This window comes from Aspergillus chevalieri, chromosome 7 (assembly GCF_016861735.1).
Source record: "Aspergillus chevalieri M1 DNA, chromosome 7, nearly complete sequence".
Lineage (NCBI taxonomy): Eukaryota > Fungi > Ascomycota > Eurotiomycetes > Eurotiales > Aspergillaceae > Aspergillus > Aspergillus chevalieri.
The window spans coordinates 1,247,737-1,265,215 of NC_057368.1; the positions used below are offsets into that span (position 1 = coordinate 1,247,737).

General features: G+C 51.1%; 7 protein-coding genes across 7 annotated transcripts; 1 reads left to right on the forward strand and 6 right to left on the reverse strand.

Moving 5' to 3' along the window:
* Positions 1-63: 63 nt before the first annotated feature.
* On the reverse strand, positions 64-1,017 carry ACHE_70421A (uncharacterized protein; the record flags this gene model as incomplete). The annotated part of the gene is made up of 3 exons (XM_043282752.1): positions 64-126; positions 188-915; positions 975-1,017. 3 exons carry the CDS (start codon positions 1,015-1,017, stop codon positions 64-66), a joined length of 834 nt encoding a protein of 277 aa, XP_043140100.1.
* Positions 1,018-2,090: 1,073 nt separating this feature from the next.
* On the reverse strand, positions 2,091-3,818 carry ACHE_70422A (uncharacterized protein; the record flags this gene model as incomplete). The annotated part of the gene is made up of 1 exon (XM_043282754.1): positions 2,091-3,818. One exon carries the CDS (start codon positions 3,816-3,818, stop codon positions 2,091-2,093), a length of 1,728 nt encoding a protein of 575 aa, XP_043140101.1.
* Positions 3,819-4,106: 288 nt separating this feature from the next.
* On the reverse strand, positions 4,107-6,115 carry sC (sulfate adenylyltransferase; the record flags this gene model as incomplete). Its single annotated transcript, XM_043282755.1, has 4 exons — positions 4,107-5,451; positions 5,618-5,800; positions 5,859-5,886; positions 5,947-6,115. The coding sequence occupies 4 exons, from the start codon at positions 6,113-6,115 to the stop codon at positions 4,107-4,109; spliced, it is 1,725 nt and encodes a 574-aa protein (XP_043140102.1).
* A 2,430-nt stretch (positions 6,116-8,545) lies between these two features.
* Positions 8,546-9,531, reverse strand: met16 (phosphoadenylyl-sulfate reductase (thioredoxin); the record flags this gene model as incomplete). The annotated part of the gene is made up of 2 exons (XM_043282756.1): positions 8,546-9,291; positions 9,354-9,531. 2 exons carry the CDS (start codon positions 9,529-9,531, stop codon positions 8,546-8,548), a joined length of 924 nt encoding a protein of 307 aa, XP_043140103.1.
* Positions 9,532-10,607: 1,076 nt separating this feature from the next.
* On the forward strand, positions 10,608-12,145 carry ACHE_70425S (phosphoserine phosphatase SerB; the record flags this gene model as incomplete). Its single annotated transcript, XM_043282757.1, has 3 exons — positions 10,608-11,447; positions 11,506-11,763; positions 11,813-12,145. 3 exons carry the CDS (start codon positions 10,608-10,610, stop codon positions 12,143-12,145), a joined length of 1,431 nt encoding a protein of 476 aa, XP_043140104.1.
* A 559-nt stretch (positions 12,146-12,704) lies between these two features.
* ACHE_70426A (lipoate synthase) lies at positions 12,705-13,955 on the reverse strand (the record flags this gene model as incomplete). Its single annotated transcript, XM_043282758.1, has 1 exon — positions 12,705-13,955. One exon carries the CDS (start codon positions 13,953-13,955, stop codon positions 12,705-12,707), a length of 1,251 nt encoding a protein of 416 aa, XP_043140105.1.
* Positions 13,956-14,158: 203 nt separating this feature from the next.
* ACHE_70427A (uncharacterized protein) lies at positions 14,159-16,337 on the reverse strand (the record flags this gene model as incomplete). The annotated part of the gene is made up of 3 exons (XM_043282759.1): positions 14,159-14,194; positions 14,452-15,336; positions 15,399-16,337. The coding sequence occupies 3 exons, from the start codon at positions 16,335-16,337 to the stop codon at positions 14,159-14,161; spliced, it is 1,860 nt and encodes a 619-aa protein (XP_043140106.1).
* Positions 16,338-17,479: the final 1,142 nt, after the last annotated feature.

A 17,479-nucleotide genomic window follows, 5' to 3' on the forward strand; every position in this document is an offset into this window, starting at 1 on the left:
AAATGGCATTGCAGCCTTGGTATTCAACATATTACCTCTGTACATTCACATCCCCCTAAGAAATCACCGGATGGTATAACCACCATCAATCTTAATATCCGCGCCATTAATCATAGCGCTCGAATCCTATTCACCATTAGACTCAGCCAACTCAAAACCCCTAAACCGCCTTTCTTTCATCACTCACCTGACACAAGAAAAGCACAGAATCCGCAACCTCCTCCGGCATCGCAAACTTGCCCGTCGGAATAGCCTGCAACATAGCCTCTTTCACAGAAGCGTCTCCCCAAGCCTTCTGCGCCAGCTCCGTCCACGCAACGGTAGGCGATACCGTGTTCGAAGCAATACCGCGACCTCCCCACTCGGATGCCATAGAGCGGGTCAAGCCCAGGAGGGCTGCTTTGGAAGCGCAGTATGCGCTTTGCTTCGGCAGCGCTACGTACGCTGCCTGTGATGCGATGTTGACGATCCTTCCTGGTGGGGGAGGGCTTGTGGATGACTCTGCGGCTTTTGATGCGGCGAAATAAAGCCGTGCGAATGCTTGAGAGCATAGCATGGGACCCATTACGTTGGTGGTGAGGTGTTTCATGGTTTCTGCGGGAGGTGTGTGCTCCATGTCATTCAAGGATACATATCCCGCGGTGTTGACCAGGATACTTGGGAATGCCCTTTCGGCTGGGGAAGATGTCGATGGCGCGACCATCTCTTTCTCCAATGTGTCGAACGCCGACTGCACGGATTCCGGGGATGTGATGTCGCATGCATATGTCCGGATGTCGTCTGCTGTGTTCGTTGCCCCCGCGTATCCGGCCTCGAGCAGCTCGTCTCGACGGTCGGCTTCAAATGGGGCGTAGAGAATTGCAAGGCGGGCACCTTGCTGTCTGAGTTTCTTGCCTATGCTTGAGCCAAGGCCACCTGGTGTGCCATTGAGTCAACGGGCCTTCGCTTGTTATTCTGATCATCTTGATACCTACCAAGGCCACCGGGGAGAATAGCTAATCTGCGCGCAAATGCCATGATCTTTAGGACAAAAACGGTATAGTATGTACAGAATGAATACAATATGGGCGCAGTGCAACGATTTTACACTGCCCAATATATACAGCTGGGTATAGAAAATTTTACAATATGTGGCCAGAGCCAATGGACCCTTTCATGAGCCCCTCCATCTTATGCACTCGGCCGACTGCTCTTAATAAATAACCCCAGTTACCCCGGGATCCACTTTTGACCGCAAAAATAACTATTTTGGGAATCTTAATTGAACATCGGTGCCACGTGATATCAAACTAGCACGTGACTGCCATGCCCTTTGTAGTACAAATACAAAGTCGGGTACATGGTCAGCACGAGCTTACTAACACCTCAGTGCGAGTCTTGGTATTTTATTACTAAGCAAAACTCGTACCGACATATTTCCGTGACCAGAGTTTCAAGACTCGTACTGAGCTCTTACAAAGTGTATGTACTCAGGTCCCCGTCGTATGTTCCGTTTCGGGACCCCGCGGCACGTGATCTGTTTTGATCTATCCACCGCCTTCCCGACGCAGATTACAGTTGAGGCCACCCGACCGCAGACCTCAGCGCACCCTTTAAGTGGGGTCCTTGGCGCATGTGACCTCAAATCTAAAGGCTCAGCCCACCCTGGCCTTACCGCACTATGTAACATACCTTACACATGTTTCGTATAAATAGTTCTCATCATGGAAACGATCAATGTTTATGATTACCTAGGGTGGCCTCATATCACGTGAATTGCTAAAGGGTGCGCTGAGGTCTGCGGTCGGGTGGCCTCAACTGTAATCTGTTACCGACGTAAAATAGCAACTACGACTACTATGTCCTCAGGTTGTCCAGGAGGAGTGGGAAATGGAGGTTTTGTGTAGACGCCTGCCGGAGGAGAGGAGGGTTGCGCTTGATATTGCATTGGGCAAAATCCGATCCCGTTTTTTTTGCGAGTCATATTAATGGGGCGCTTGTTTGTATGGATCCGAGAGGCGATTGATCGAAGGTCATGTCTATGCAATGGAAGAGTATATTACACTACCACATCAACCTAAATACCTAATATACATAAAGAGAGGGGAGCCCTAAACGAACAACGAACTCCCGGGTATAATCCCTTCAAACCCAGTCTCCCCCTCAATGATCGATCTCAACTTCCTAGCCCGATCTTCCAGAATCAACTTCTCAGCCTCCCACCGTTTCCGCTCAAGCGCCTTAGCCTTAACGCTCTTCTCCCCTCCGAACCATGAACTCTGCGCTTTATCAGCAGCCTGGATTTCCTCCAGCTCAGCGCGCGCTACCAAGTTTCCAACCATAGTTCGCCAGTTCTCGAGGCCAACTTTGAGACACTCTGCGCAGCGTTGGCGCGGGTTGCCGTCGGAGTCGACGGTTGGAGAGCCCAGTTCGAGAACGGTGGCTTCGGCGGTGTCGACAGCGTCACGTGTCCAGGCTAGGCCTGTTTCTTTGGATGAGGATGCGTAGATAATTTCGCCGATGTAGGTCATCAGGGCTGCTTCGTCGCAGATAGCGGATGGGTTGCGGAGGGGTGGGTCGTTTCCTGATGGTGGTGGGGGTGGGTATTCGGCTGGGACGAGCATGTTTCTGATAGAGTAGAAGAGGGAGGAGATGGCATCATTGTTGGCTGTAGCGGGAGAGGGGACGGCTGGGATTGTTGCTGTGTCACCGGGTGGTGAGGAGCGGCGGGCTTTCAGGACTGAGGTGAAGATGGATAGGGCGTTGGATAGATTGCCCTGCTTTGCATGGTGAACTGCAAGAGCTGTCGAGACACGAATAATATTATCAGATGCAGGCGCGTTGCTGTTGTTCTTCAACACACCAGTTCTCCGGTCCACGACCTTGCCCGCATCCACAGACAATCCCGTAGACGCGATATCCATAGCCCATATATACATATCACCCGCCGTCTCCTTTAATCCCTTATAATCCAACCAATCCGCATATGCCAGCGCAGCATCCACCTTCTGCCTCGTCTCAAACCCATTCGTCGTCAGGATCTTGATATAAAACGTCTCCGCACTCGGCGACGCAGCCTCACTATCCTCCTCCCTAGGCACCTTCTTCTGACCAGCAGGCATAGGCTTGGGCCTGGGGTTTGACGGACCAACCACATACTCTGCGGGCGCTGAAATCCTCTGCTTCCGATCCGTCAGCCACCCATCCAGATTTTCCGCGGCCTTTGCCGCACCCATCAATGCCTGGAAATACCCGCGTCTCCAGGGCTCACTCTTGCCGGAAACATCAAACCCGTTCTCTCCAACTTCGAGCCCCTTCCCTTCCCCATTGAGATCTTCCAACCGCTCAATCAATTCCCGCAGGTACCCCGCAACCATCGGCCAATTCGTCATCAGCCTTCCAATCTCCTCGGGGTGCATCAACGCCCGCGCAGACCGTAGACACCATCTACTCTTCCACGTCCACTCCTCCGGCGTCGGCCACTGATGCTCAATGCCTTCCTGGTACATTCCCAGCTTGATCACCTGGAACAGCACCAGGATCGCATAGAAGCTCAGACCGATGCGGAGGCCACGGGAGATCCGGCGACGGTAGTAGTCGCGGCTTTCTGTCGACATGAGACGCGCGAAGTGTTGGCGGAGGTGAATTGGCCATGGTGTGAGGCGGGTGCTTGTGCTGAGGAAGGGGAGTTGAGGGCGGGTTAGCGCGGGGGAGACGAGCTGGTGGTTCGAGGTTTGGGTGAAGAGTCGATTTTGGTGGTGAACTTGAGGTCGGATGCTTGGAGGGCGTAGGGGCCGTGTAATTCGGGGTATTCGGCTGATGTTGCGTGGTAATAGCATTGTGTTCTGTGATGTTGATTATGAGGTCTCTTAGAGGAATACGAACATCAGTTATCGTGAAGTCGGCGGAGTAAATTTGTGTTTGTATTGTTTATCAGGTTTGTCTTTCACGTGACGTTCGAAGCAATATACTTCTACTACGGCTCAATATTGTACTAGTACTCTGATATAGTAGCAGTATGGTGAGAAAGAAATTACAGTCATATTCTATTAACAAAGAAAATTTTATTCATACAGAACATCTGTATCCAACCCAAACTAAAACAATCCCAAAGCGCCAACGCTAATTTACGCACGGTCAAAGTAGCCCTCGCTCTCAAGCATGAGAACGATCTCGTGAACAATGCTGCGAACACTCTGCTTAGAGACGTCGACGGTGAGGTCGGCGTCAGTAGGAGTCTCGTACGAGTCATCAACTCCGGTGAAACCCTGGATCTCACCAGCGCGAGCCTTGGCGTAGATGCCGCGCTTGTCGGTCTTCTCACAGTACTCGAGCGGGGTATTGACGTGAACAAGGAAGAAAGAACCACCCAGCTGGGAGACGGCCTCACGGGCGGCCTTGCGGGAGTGCTCGTGGGGGGCAATGGGGGCGGCGATGACGGCGGCACCGGCGCGGGTCAGCTCACCAGCGACGAAAGAGATACGCTGGATGTTCTTGTGGCGGTCCTCGCGGGAGAAGCCAAGCTCGGAGGAGAGTTCGTGGCGGACGGTGTCACCAAGAAGCAGCGAGACGGAGCGACCGCCCTGCTGGTTCAGGGTAGCCTGCAGAGCACGGGCAATGGCGTCCTTGCCGGAGTTGATGTAACCGGTAAGAAAGATGGTGAACCCCTGGGAGGCACGAGGAGGGTTCGACTCGCGCAGGATCTTGACGACCTCGGGGTACGAAAACCACTCGGGGATGTGAGCACCGGTGCGGAGACGCTTGCGGAGCTCAGTACCGGAGATATCGAGGGTGCGGACACCAGCGGGGACCTCGTCCTTGGGGCGGTACTCGTCGTCGTCGGGGCAGTAGGTGACCTGCTGGAACTCGACGACCTCGATGCCCAGCTCGGCCTTGTACTTCTCGACGGCGTGCTGAGCGTCATAAGGACCGTAGAACTCCTCACCCTTGGAATTCTTACCGGGACCGGCGTGGTCACGACCAACAATGAAGTGAGTGGCACCATGGTTCTTCCGGATGATGGCGTGCCAGATGGCCTCACGGGGACCACCCATACGCATGGCCAAGGGCAAGAGACCCAGGACGGCCATACCGTTAGGGTAGCTGGGGAGGAGAGCCTGGTAGGCACGGACACGGGTGAAGTGGTCAATGTCACCGGGCTTGGTCAGACCGACAACGGGGTGGATGAGGACGTTGGCCTGCTGGGCGCGGGCGGCACGGACGGTCAGCTCACGGTGAGCTCTGTGCATGGGGTTTCTGGTCTGGAAGGCGACAACTCGGTTCCAGCCGAGCTTGTCGAAGTGAATGCGCAGCTCTGCGGGAGTGTAGCGCAGAGCGACATAGTCGTAGTGGGCGAGCTTGTTGACGGCCTCGATCTTTCCACCAACGTAGAACTCTTCAGTCTTGGTGTAGAGGTACTTGACGGCGGGGTGGTCCTCGTCACCACCAAAGACAAGCTTGGCTTCCTTTTGCCTGTATTTGCGTTAGTTTTCAGGTTATACAGCAGGTCAATGGTGTAGTTTGCGCCAAAGAAACACCCCGAATTACCGGACCGCGGTCGGATATCGGCGAGTTTCCGTACCGAGTGGCGGAGAGGATTCGGGAAGATGGAGGGGCAATAGAAAAGAAAAAAACTCACTTATCGGGACGGTAGATGTCGTCAATAGTCAGGATAGCCAGGTTCCGGTCGTCACGGAAGTCGCGCAGGGTAATGCGGGCGCCGGGCTGGAGGTTGTTGTCGGAGACTGTCTGCTGGGAGACATCGAGGGTAATGGGCATAGAGAAGAGGTTGCCATCAGCGAGACGGACGTTTTCGCAGACACTTGGTCAATTAGTATTCGCTGCGTCTTTCTCTCTCGACTTTTCCGTGTAGAAATTACCTGCTCCAGTCCTTCTCGTTCATGAAGCCTGCACTGATCAGCATCTGCACTGCGCTGCACTCCACCACTGCAGGAAATCAAGACATACCCTCAAGAGGAGAGAAACCACCGTTCATAATCAGCTCAAGATCGCACAGCTGGCGCTCATTGAGAACGACAGCAGGCAGAGTCTCGGCCTCAGCAGAGAGCTCGTTGTTGCGAGGGGCATCGCGGGCGAGGAGGTCCTTGAGGACACCACCGTGGGGAGAGTTGGCCATTGTGTATTATGCGTTAAAACAATAAAAGAATGAGATGAGATGAATGAGAGGAAGATGAAGAGAAAGAGGAGGAGGAGAAGAAAATAAGAGAAGAGAAACAGGACAGGTTTATTTTATGCTCCTAATACTAGTGGTGGAGCTCGAGTACGTACGACAGTCGATTCTCATTTTCGCACGGCCGTTTCCATGGTTAATATTCTTGGAAAGACTTATACGGAATACACTGGAGGGGCCATCACATCTCGACTTTTGTCATAGCCTTACGGTATGGCGTGCTTGTCAAATTCTGTTTTGTACGGATAGATATCTTACTCTCCACGCTCTCTGTACGAGTGCTATCCAAACAACTTCTCCGAGGAAATGCATACAACGACTCCGGAGGACTTCTCTACAGAGTACTCCGTACGGTACTCAAGACTCGATCGTCACGATTTTCAGGGGGCCTGAGGCCTTCGGGGTTTCGCATACGTATGCTTCCCGTTCTCCTGTTCATGGGTTATCTGCAGAGTGTTCAGTTCTGTACCAGCACCATACAAATACAACCACTGTCCATCTTGATATTCATGCCTTTATCTCATTCTTCTAGAACGCTGTAACCGCCGTCACGTGGCGCCCGGGATCACGCCATTGCCCACCGCCTTTGCGTGATCCCGACGATGTTGGTCTTGGCAACACGTGACTATAACCCTATCTGGCAATTCTCATCACGAGCATGATTGTCAGGAGTGTAAGTCTTTATTACGTGGTGCTCCAGTAACATCATAATCTGAGTAGTTGTGCTCGCTAGCCAGGGGTGCCCTTGTTGTGGCTGTATATCTAGTACATCTGCATACGAATCTTGAAACGAACGCATACTCATCTGACGCGCCTCCCATAGACACTGTCTCATATTTGCTTGATGTAAAGTGCCTGCAAAAAGTAAACAATTTCTCTCTGGCGTAATCACTTGTCTCAAAACTGAGTACGCACCAGATGCCTCATGTCTATTGCGGAGTATATCTTGGCAGGGGTCCGTTCACATTGCCAGAGACGTTTAATTGCATTACGTACACTATTGAACTGTCCCAGTCTACCACGTGAGAACAATAATGAACATAGCCATTCCATAGTCCCTGGTCCCTGTTCCCACAGCGGCTGAGCCCGTGTGGGTTCTGTTAATATGACATCCACCGACCCGATAATGCCTGCGTAAACGCAGCATGCGTACTCGACAGATTCGAGTTCGCAGCTACGCACAGATATGATTGGGGAGGGGAGATATGATTTGCCTATAATAAGCGTAATTGTCAATCTAATTCCTTTGTTCCTACCCACTGTCAGGGATAATCATGGATCACGGCACATACAAGAGTACAATCGTTAGTTATCCCATATTCGCACGCGGGAAACCAGTCCTTAATGGCCAAGGGGCGACAAAGGCAAAAAAAAATATAACAGTATCAAACAGCAGTATCCAGAATATTCAATCAGATTATCCCACTACGCCAACATGTACGTAGATAGCCTGAATACATACTCTTACGGTAGGTGCCCTGTTGATCAAGGAACTAAGATCGGCCTGAATATGCAGGCAATGAAGATAAGATTGATAAGATCGGACTGCGCTCCCATATAGCAGCACGGTCTATACGAATCAAAAAGGCTCAGTTTGAATTACATGTCTGTTTATAATAATGATACATATACATGGCAGTCTCTTGAAAACTTGCTATGTCTGCTTCATGTGTATCGTGGTGTGAATAGAAGAGAAGATTTAGGAAAAGGCATTTCCTTCCTTTTTATCCCCTCCTCCCCTTCTCTTTCTCTCCTCCTAAGTCCCCTCCACAGCGGTCTTTTGTGGAGTCTTCTTTCAACGGACAGGTGTTCAAACTAAAAGATCTTTGGCGTGCTCGACATGGGATATGTCGATATATATTGGCAACACAGCTACTGTTATACGAAACGTGAAGCATAACAACGCAGCGCTAGGAAAGTTATGAAGACTTGTGCAAATGCAACCAACTGGACTGAACGAAGACCGTCTGGCTATTGCACTCAATCCCTTGAACAAGGATCCTGTACACAAAGTACTACCCCGGAATGAAGACCTCCGAAATAGGGCTAGTGCCCCACAGTACGATCTTCCGGCACCGGCCCAAGCGAAACACACAGTAAAACTGAAAGGACGAAAGAAGGTAATTGTATGAACAGTCATCTATCATTCATTATAGTAGTCATTTCTAGATAGGCAACTTTTTGCTAATTCGCTCTATACAGAACCCGATACACACTGGGTTCGAATTGACATAATCCCGGAATCATAAATAAAGTAAACCCGCAATGGTATATAATCCCTCAAGCACAAAACGCCGCTAATGTAGAGATACCCAAATGTCCAACGCCGTATCCAATGCAAATGAAAATGGAAGAAAAGTTCATGTCAGCATATGCTTATTGAGCAGTCGAAAGCTGTGTTTGCAATGCGGACGTGAGGGCTTCTTCTTGTCGCTTTCGTTCCAAGTCCATGAGGTATTGGGCGTACTTCGACCGTGGGTTGTGGATACCGCACTCGGTCTTCTCCTGACCCTTCCAACGACCGGAGCGCTCGTCCTCGTTCTCTTTGACGGGCTGTGTCGAGTGGTAGTCACCGACACTCTTGTAGCCCCGGTCGAGAAGCTCGTTGTAGGGCACGTTGTTTTCCTTGACGTACCGCTTGACTTGGTCGAAGGACCAGTTGGCGAAGGGGTTGATCTTGATGAGACCGGCCTCGTCAACCTCGATCACGTCGAGGTCACCACGCTTGCCGCCCTGGCTCCGACGGCGGCCAGTAAGGACGGCGTGGACATTGAGTTCCCGGTAGGCACGCTGGGCAGGCTCAACCTTGGCAACCCAGTCGTAGAATTGGTCGTCGGTCTCCCAAAGGCGAGGACCGAACTTTTTGGCGAATTCCTCTTCGGAGTTGACGCCCTCTGGCTTGTAAACGTGGATGTTGTTGTTTGGGTACCTTCTGCGGACGCGGTCGACGAGGTCAAGAGTTTCCTTGAAGTGGTGGAGCGTGTCGAGGAAGATCAGATCGACAACCTGAGGACGGGGGACCTCAAGCTTGGACAACATGTCAATGGTCACGAGACCAGTGAGACCAAAAGCAGTAGTCTGGAAGAGATGAGGAAGAGAGGTAATGCACCATCTCAAGACATCTAGACAGCTATGTTAGCCGATTTGTCCGCAGTCACTCGGTTTGCCGGCAGGTAACACTAACCTTGAGGTTCAAGGAACTGCAACTGTCTGTTGAGGAACTGCAAGTGTGGCTTGGTGAAGACGATCTCAGGCATGTAGTCATCGCTGGAGCCGCCACTGACATAGCCAGACTCGGTTTGGCTATCTCTGGCATCAATGGCCTCCTCAGAAGGATAGTTGATGGGAGTCTTTGCTGGCATTGTGTCTGATTGTTTGGAACCGAGAAATTTTTTCGAAGAGATGAAAGGAGAAGAAGCTCAGACCAAATAGCCAAAGGTGTGTATGTAGATTGAATGTCCACTACGGGGACTCTGGAGTATTAAATGGCAAATAGACGGACCAGGACGATGATGCAGAAGTTGGGTAGAGGAGTCAATGGCAAAAGAGCCTGATATAAAGACGAGCGATTATGACATTATTCGCAAGGGAGCCAGTTCCTGTCGTGCCCTCATTTCATACTGACTGGCCCCCTCCATTCTGCCGCTTGCAATCACGACATCGCCTGAGACCGCCTTCCATATCGGGGAGCTTTGCTGAAAAATTCAATTTCCTCATGTCCCCAGGAAATCACGCAATTCTTGCGCGTTCGGTCGCTGCGGTCACCCGAAACCGCTTATGTGAGCCGCATCGCCCGGCACCGCGACGGATCCAGGAGCGTCCAGCAGCGAACACCGGAGAAGTTGGGCGAAAAAACAATCATCCGGCATGTGCACTCGGCTTTGGCTGGCTTTCGCTGCTCGGGATTTGCCTTTAGTCCGTTGCTTGATAAGAAAAAGATTTTGTCCTGATCTGGAATGACGTTAGCCAACGGTATCTTTAGACGTAACGGTAGTGCAAGAAAATCCACACAGCTTAAGCCAAATTCAATTTACCTTATCAACTATTAGCCACACCGTGGTCAATCCCATACTGGTCATCGCAATAGACATAATCCAGTGCCGTCTGATATCACAGCATCTCCCCCCATCACCTTCTAGGATGACAGCCGAGATTCTCCATCGCAAAGTCTGCCGCTTTCTGCCCAGCGGTGAAAAAAATGAACATAGCACGTGACTTTGTATCAGGTGGCCCCACGTGCCGCCATTCGTTGATCGCCGCATCTGCAAAGAATTCCCGACCGGACGACAGGCACTGAACGTGTGTTCGGTACGGCGTCAAGATCCTCGAGAGAGTGCGATTCAAGCGGTGGGCGTTAGACTGGTGGATTGAGACATTATCCGCCTCGACTGTCCGTTCCTTTTTATCCCCCTTCTGTCAAATCCGCGACATGCGCAAAATGGCTCAAGCCAACCCCACCGGAACATCACGTCCAGTGCGGCCGACACTGCGACATACTCTCTCAGGCACTTCTGTTATCCAGGACCATCAGCAATACAAGCCCCAGGTCCCTATTAACCAGAGCATTGGGGATGTCTTGGGCAGTGCCACTGAACCCGCTCGGGGGCCGCTCACATTTAATGCCAACCCGATTAGCCCGGATCCCGAAAAGGTGACCGACAGTGGCATCATCCATAGCATTTTCGATCATCAGGCCAATCCCCTTCCTGCCGGTACTCCCCAATTGGTCGCGACCATCTATTACAAGTCCTCCGACCCTATTCACCCCCATCTCCATCCCGACGTATCTGGAAATGTTCGATCGGGAGACAAACTTCCGTCCCCCATGGTTCCCGTTGGTTCCGCCCCGACGGTTGATATCGAGAAGATCCCACGGGAGCCCCCAGCGCCAGAGCCGGAGCCGCTTGACCATCTCTACGGGCCATTTGTATCGCAATTGTGCTTGACCAATTTTCTGCAAATCTTAGAAACCCTCCCTACCCCGTATCAGCGCATGAACACATCCCACCGTTGTTTGGACCAGGATGACCAGCCCCGTGTGGTCGAGGTCACCTTCTCGCCGCCTCCGAACCCGAACTACCTTACTTTTGCGGACCTTAGAAAACATGAGAGCATCTGGCGTTTTGAGCGGGAATGGAATGTGGAGGTTGTGCTACAGAAGGAGAGCGTCTTCCGTCGGCATAAGCGACTAGCAGTGTTTGATATGGATAGCACTCTGATTCAGAACGAGGTTATTGATGAGATTGCCAAGTTCATCGGAGTGGAGAAGGAGGTTTCGGTAAGATACCGCGTATGCGCGCGTCCTTGTCGGAATTCATGCTGACTGTCAATGACAGGAAATCACAGAACGTGCCATGAATGGCGAGCTCGACTTTTCGCAATCGCTCCAGGAACGTGTCGGTCTGCTCAAAGGAGTTCCGGCAGATGTTTTCGACAAGCTGAAGTCTGTGATTACCATCTCTCCCGGTGCGCGCGAACTGTGCAAGAGCTTGAAGGCTCTTGGTTTCAAGATGGCCGTCCTGAGTGGAGGCTTCCAGCCGCTGGCAGAATGGCTCGCTGGCGAGCTTGGTCTTGACTACGCTTTTGCCAATCATGTTCGTACCCTTTTCCTCCCTCCCGTGCTTGAGACTAACCCCCTCACAGCTGGAAGTCGACCCCGCATCCCAAACCCTAACTGGCAAACTCGTCCCAACATTCCCTATTATCCACGCTGAGCAAAAGCGTTCTCTTCTCCATTCCCTCGCCGCAGAGAACAACATCCCCGTCTCCCAGACCATTGCCGTCGGCGACGGCGCCAACGACCTTCCCATGCTCCACGCCGCAGGCCTCGGTGTCGCCTGGCGCGCCAAGAGCAAGGTGCAACTCGAAGCACCTACTCGTCTCAACGGTGAAAGCCTAACTGACATCCTCTACCTCCTTGGTCTCGACAAAAGGGATGTCAAGGAATTGACGGGCGAATTGGTCGATGATGCATGATGCTACTAGTTCTGTTTGAGCAAATGACCGTAGGTCTTGTCCGTACTACGGTGGGCGGGCGTGGGATTCTTTTGCACAGTATCTCAACAGTAGTATGCCTCATCTCTCCTTAGGCTAGAGGAGAAGAGGGGTATTCTTGTCGTCTAGTAAATAGCAGCATAAGAGGCGTAGAAGGGGTTACGCTGATATCTATCTTGGGATGATGTCTATTCTTTTTTTTGGAACGTGCCATTATATACTTTTTGTCTATATATCTATACCACTTGTCCATTTCGGGTTACATTCAAATTTTTCTTTTATTTAATTTTGTTTGTTATTTTCCAAGTCTATAACCATGACCCAATTCATCATGAGTACTATACAATTCAGACGGAAACAGGCCTAACCCAACATCAAACAGTCATACCCTAACATGATCATGACAAAAAAGCAAATCAACCAGCGCCGTTGAGTACGAGCAGAAACAAATGAAACATGCAGTCGACATATTATGCGTTGAGGCTTTCAGATATGGACAAAAGAAAAGCATGCAAGACCAGAAAAAAGAAGAAATAGATGCTTAACGAGTAGCCTCACCCACGGCAATCGTCTTATCACTAACAGTCTCTGCGCTTCCGGCACCGGCGCGTCTCTTTTTCAGCACGTTCTCGATGAATGCCTCACCAGCCTTGTAACTGCTGCGAACCAGGGGTCCTGATGCACAGTAGAGGAATCCCATGTCAAGGGCGCGCTGGCGCCAGAGTTCAAACTGGTCAGGAGTGACATATTCATGGACAGCCATGTGACGCTTTGTTGGCCGCATGTACTGACCAAAAGTGACGACGTCAACGTTTACAGCGCGAAGCTGGCGGAGTGTGTCCCAGAGCTGTTCTTCTGTTTCTCCAAGACCAAGCATGAGCGATGTCTTGGTGATGAGGTCCGGTCTCGCCTTCTTCGCGGCATCGAGAACGCGGATGGATTGCTGGAACTTGGCGCGGCGGTCACGGACTTGCGGTGTCAGGGCCTCGACGGTCTCGACATTATGCGCATACACGTCCAAACCGGAACGGGCAACGAGGGAGACCATCTCGGTGTCTCCGGCATAGTCGCCCGTCAAACACTCGACCAGCATATTGGGTGCCTTCTGCTTAATCTTGATGACCGTCTCGGCAAAGTGCCGGGCACCGCCGTCCACGAGATCATCTCGATCGACACTAGTCAAAACCACATATCCAAGACCCCATCTCGAAATTGCCTCTGCTGTATTCTCCGGCTCGTGCGGGTCAAGCGGCGGCGGCGCGCGTGATGTCTTCACACTGCAGAACCGACAACCACGGGTACAAGTATCACCCATGAGCATAATTGTCGCCGTCGCAGCCGACTTATCATTACCACCCCAGCAGTCCGAGATGTTCGGACACCTCGCCTCCTCGCAAACGGTGTGCAAATTCAGACCCCGAAGATCCTTCTTTAAGCGCTGATAGTTCTTCGAATCGGGAATCGGCGTCTTCAACCACGACGGTAACCGCGTCATTTCCTTCTTCTTCCCGGCGGGACCGACCAGTGCCGTTTTGAGTTCGTATGCTTCAGAGGGATCAAGCGGAGTCGAGTCATTGCCGCCAGAGACGAAATCTGCAAACGATGGGCCGGCGTTCAGTTTATCCTTGAATGTCGTTTTTCTGCGCAGCGTCGTCGGGGAACTGGTGGCGGATGGGGAGGGATCTGTGGTGGCATAACTGCGAGCGCCGATTGGAACGGCGGCTCCAACTTGAGGGACAACCCTCGATGTAGCGTTTAGAAGGCGAAAAGGGCTCGACGATACTGCTGCCATTGTGGTGGTGTTTCAATTGTCAAAAAGTTGTAAGAATTGAAATTCCGCGGGAAAGCACCGACGCCGCATGATAACGGAATCGATGGACCTTTGTTACTCCGGCGGCCAAATGACGATAATCCGAGCTTAGTGATTGGTTGTATGCCTGAGGTATGAATAGCGTTGCTACAAAACTTCTACTTGTATTGCTCTCCAAATACATTTCAGGGTATCCATGGTCTGTCATTTGACATATTTTGCTAACAATTACACATTAATAAATGTGGACATATTGAGACACAACAAAGGAAATAAGGTCAATTTGAAAGTTCAGCTCATATTGCGAAACAGGCAATAAGGGTATGAGAAGAAGCAATGCAATCTCGCTTGAATGATGTCACAACAGCAAAGTAAGAGAGGAGAGAAAAACAGAGGAAATGCAAAAAAAAAAAAAAAAAAAAGACGACGAACGAACGTCAGAAGATCAAGCCCTCTTTTCAAGTACCTGAGCAAGTACTGTGATAGCAGACTTGAGTGTTTCATCGGCTTTCCCGGTGACTGCAAAAAGCATGTCATTGACCATGGCATCCAAATCTTTGCAAAGCTCTGTGCTTCGTGACCCCAAGACCTGGTCTTTGATCTGTGATGGCAATGCCTGAGCGAATCGGATACCTAGGTTCGGACAGTTCTTCTCTGAAGCGACGTTGAGTCGACGTGAGAGCCCGCTATTTCGTCGGTGGTTCGAGCACAGCTCGAAGATATAGTTTCTGGCTATCAAAGAAGCACAGAGGCAGTCCAGCTGATACTCCGCGGCGTCTGGGAAGACTTTCTCGAATTGGCGTATAAGTGATTTCTCATCGCTTTCGCGCAAAAACATGATGACCGGGGACGTCAGTTTGAGCTTGCTTTCCGGAAAGTCCTTCACTGATTGTTCCAGTTGGTCGATGGTCCATTCGTGATCCCACCATTTTTCGAGCTGTTCTCGTTCTGATTTATTTGATGACGTTCCAGGTGATGCATCTGGCTTTGGTGCTAGCGTGGCGTTGGGTGGCTGGTCAGTTTTGTTTGGCAAGATGGGTCTGTCTGAATTGATCGCCGGTTTTTCGCAAACAACCGTTGAGCTAACACTTTCTGAAGCTATTGAGCTCGCGTCTGTATATTCATCGTCTTCCTTGTCGTCTCGACTATCATCCAGAGAGAAACACGCGAGATGAGTGACATAGCCGCTGTCCGCGATCTCAAGAGGCGTGTCAGGGCTGAATGCAGATACTTCCTGCTGTCGATGATCTGGCGTGGAGGGGACTGGATCTTGATGAGCAGGAACTGAACAGCTCATTAATGGCGATGATTGTCGTGAAATGTCGACTAGCTTTGGCTTTGTTCTACTGGCAACAGCCAGTTTCTGAGTTTGCGTTAGCTAATTTTAATTTTTTTTTTCACAAAGGGGGAATCTTGAACACTTACCACATCTTTGACATCGTGGTTACTGGGAGGCGAACTGGGTGTAATCTTGTTTTCGACTTGAACGATTTGAAATTTCCGCCGACTGTGTTCCCTGGATTTCTCATCCTTAACGTCCATGGTCTCTACACCCTGGAACCAATTCTGGCAGTATGAGAAGTTGTCCGGCACCCAACTCGCCTGGGTAGAAGTTGTCCCTGCTCTTGCCCTTTGCAATCTACCAAGGGTGTCTTCCTCTCCGGTTTCCTCACTGTTCGGCGAAGGCGTGGATTCTATTTCGGCGGATGTGGGCGTGGTTTCGCGGTCGTTGGCAGTGACATCTCCGTATTGTTTGACAAGAGTCGAGTGTGCCATATGGACGTTCGTGATTTCAACGCTTCTCTTTTGCTCTTCATTTTGGATCTGAGGGCTTTGCTGTACGTTGCAGTTGTCGCAAATATTCTCACCAGGTGCACAAGCACAGGCTATGTTGAATTCGGGTTCATTGTCGGACTCTGACTCAGGCTTAGGCGAAAAGTATGTGGATGAAGACGATGGGTGCGACTCTCGAGAGTCCGACAGTGAAGGGCTAGGGTGCAGTCGTCTGGGCTCTTTCGCAAATGTCGCGGTACTCTCACACGCCGGAGACGTTGGCAGCATCAGTTGAAAAGGCTGTTTCATTCTCCGCACGGATCGAAAGGGTGAAACGCAGACAGGTGCCCCATCTGCTGGCCGCCGTTGTTGCTGTGACGTTGTATACTCTGTTTGCTCCAGACGAGGGCTGGTCATGAACGAAAGGGAGCCATGAGAGTGTTGCCGTCTCCATGGTCGCAAATTCGGCGAGTAGCGCGGCGCAGACGGGCTTGTACTGTTGTTATGATGGTTGAAATTGTTGCTGTGAGGCATGATATTCTCCTTCATGTAGTACGGAGGCATATTCCTGTTCGCATAGGACGGGACCATATTGGCGGACAGAGAATGCTGGTGATAGTTATCGCGAGGCGCTGGGGGCCGCATTGTTATGGGATCGTAGTTAGACGAGAACATTACGGCACTGGAAAGGGCGAAGCGAAGCAGTTAGATCAATCAATAGGAATGCCTAGAAGACGTTCAAGAGATAAAAATAAAGCACTGTTATGACAGCAAAAAAAAAAAAAAAAGGCCGGAGAATAGTTCCAAAGGAGAAATGGAGGAACCGACAGCTCCTTATACTACGCCAGAAAGAAAAATGTTAACTAGACATCCCTTGGCTGTCCTGGAAAGGACGGCACGCCAGGTATATCGGGGGCATGTATACGCTCTCCCTTCCAGAGAATTACCCAACACTTTGGGACATGAAGGCATCTCCCACAGGGTAACTACATGGCCTTCCTTGCATACCAGAAGGAGGTGAGATCCAGCAACCGAACCGGTGATTGGGCGATGCCTCGATCCGCACCACCTGCAGGAGCACCAAAACGTGGATGGTCCGTCCTACGCAGGAGCCCCGATTTCGTCATAACAACCAGGGCAGCAACCGGAATGAAACAATCTCAGGGAGCCAATTCGGCGCTCTGAAAGGCAATAATGGATGTCATAGTCCTGTCTTTGCTTCCAATGACCAACCAGTGGTGTTGCAATGGGCAATCAAATGCCCCTGCACATGCCCCTTGCGTGTGCAGCCGAAACGGCTATCATGCTTGGAGGTGGTCGCAGCCTGTGCCTCATGTGCTGTGGTCAGGTAAATTGTGCCGGAAACAACCCTCTGCGAGTTATTTTAAGATGAATGTACAGTAAAGGCTTGCAAACCGTTCAATGGCGCATATACGAAAGCTGTTCGCCCGGACAGGAAGTGACTGGAAGACACCGGGTCTCTTGAGAAGGGCAGCAGGGGCTGTACAAGCAGAGAAGGCCCCGAAACAATCCCATTCTAGGATGGTAGGAAGATGCGACCGGTTACTGTGAAATCCATGGAGGGAAAGATGGTCTCAGTTGCTCCCATTGAAGGAGAGAGTTGTTGTTGACGTTAGTTGACTCGGTTTCCCGATGAAGTCGGGATAGTCACATGACCAATATCAAGCACATGCAAACAATACAAACACGTGATGATCCGCTTTTGATATGGT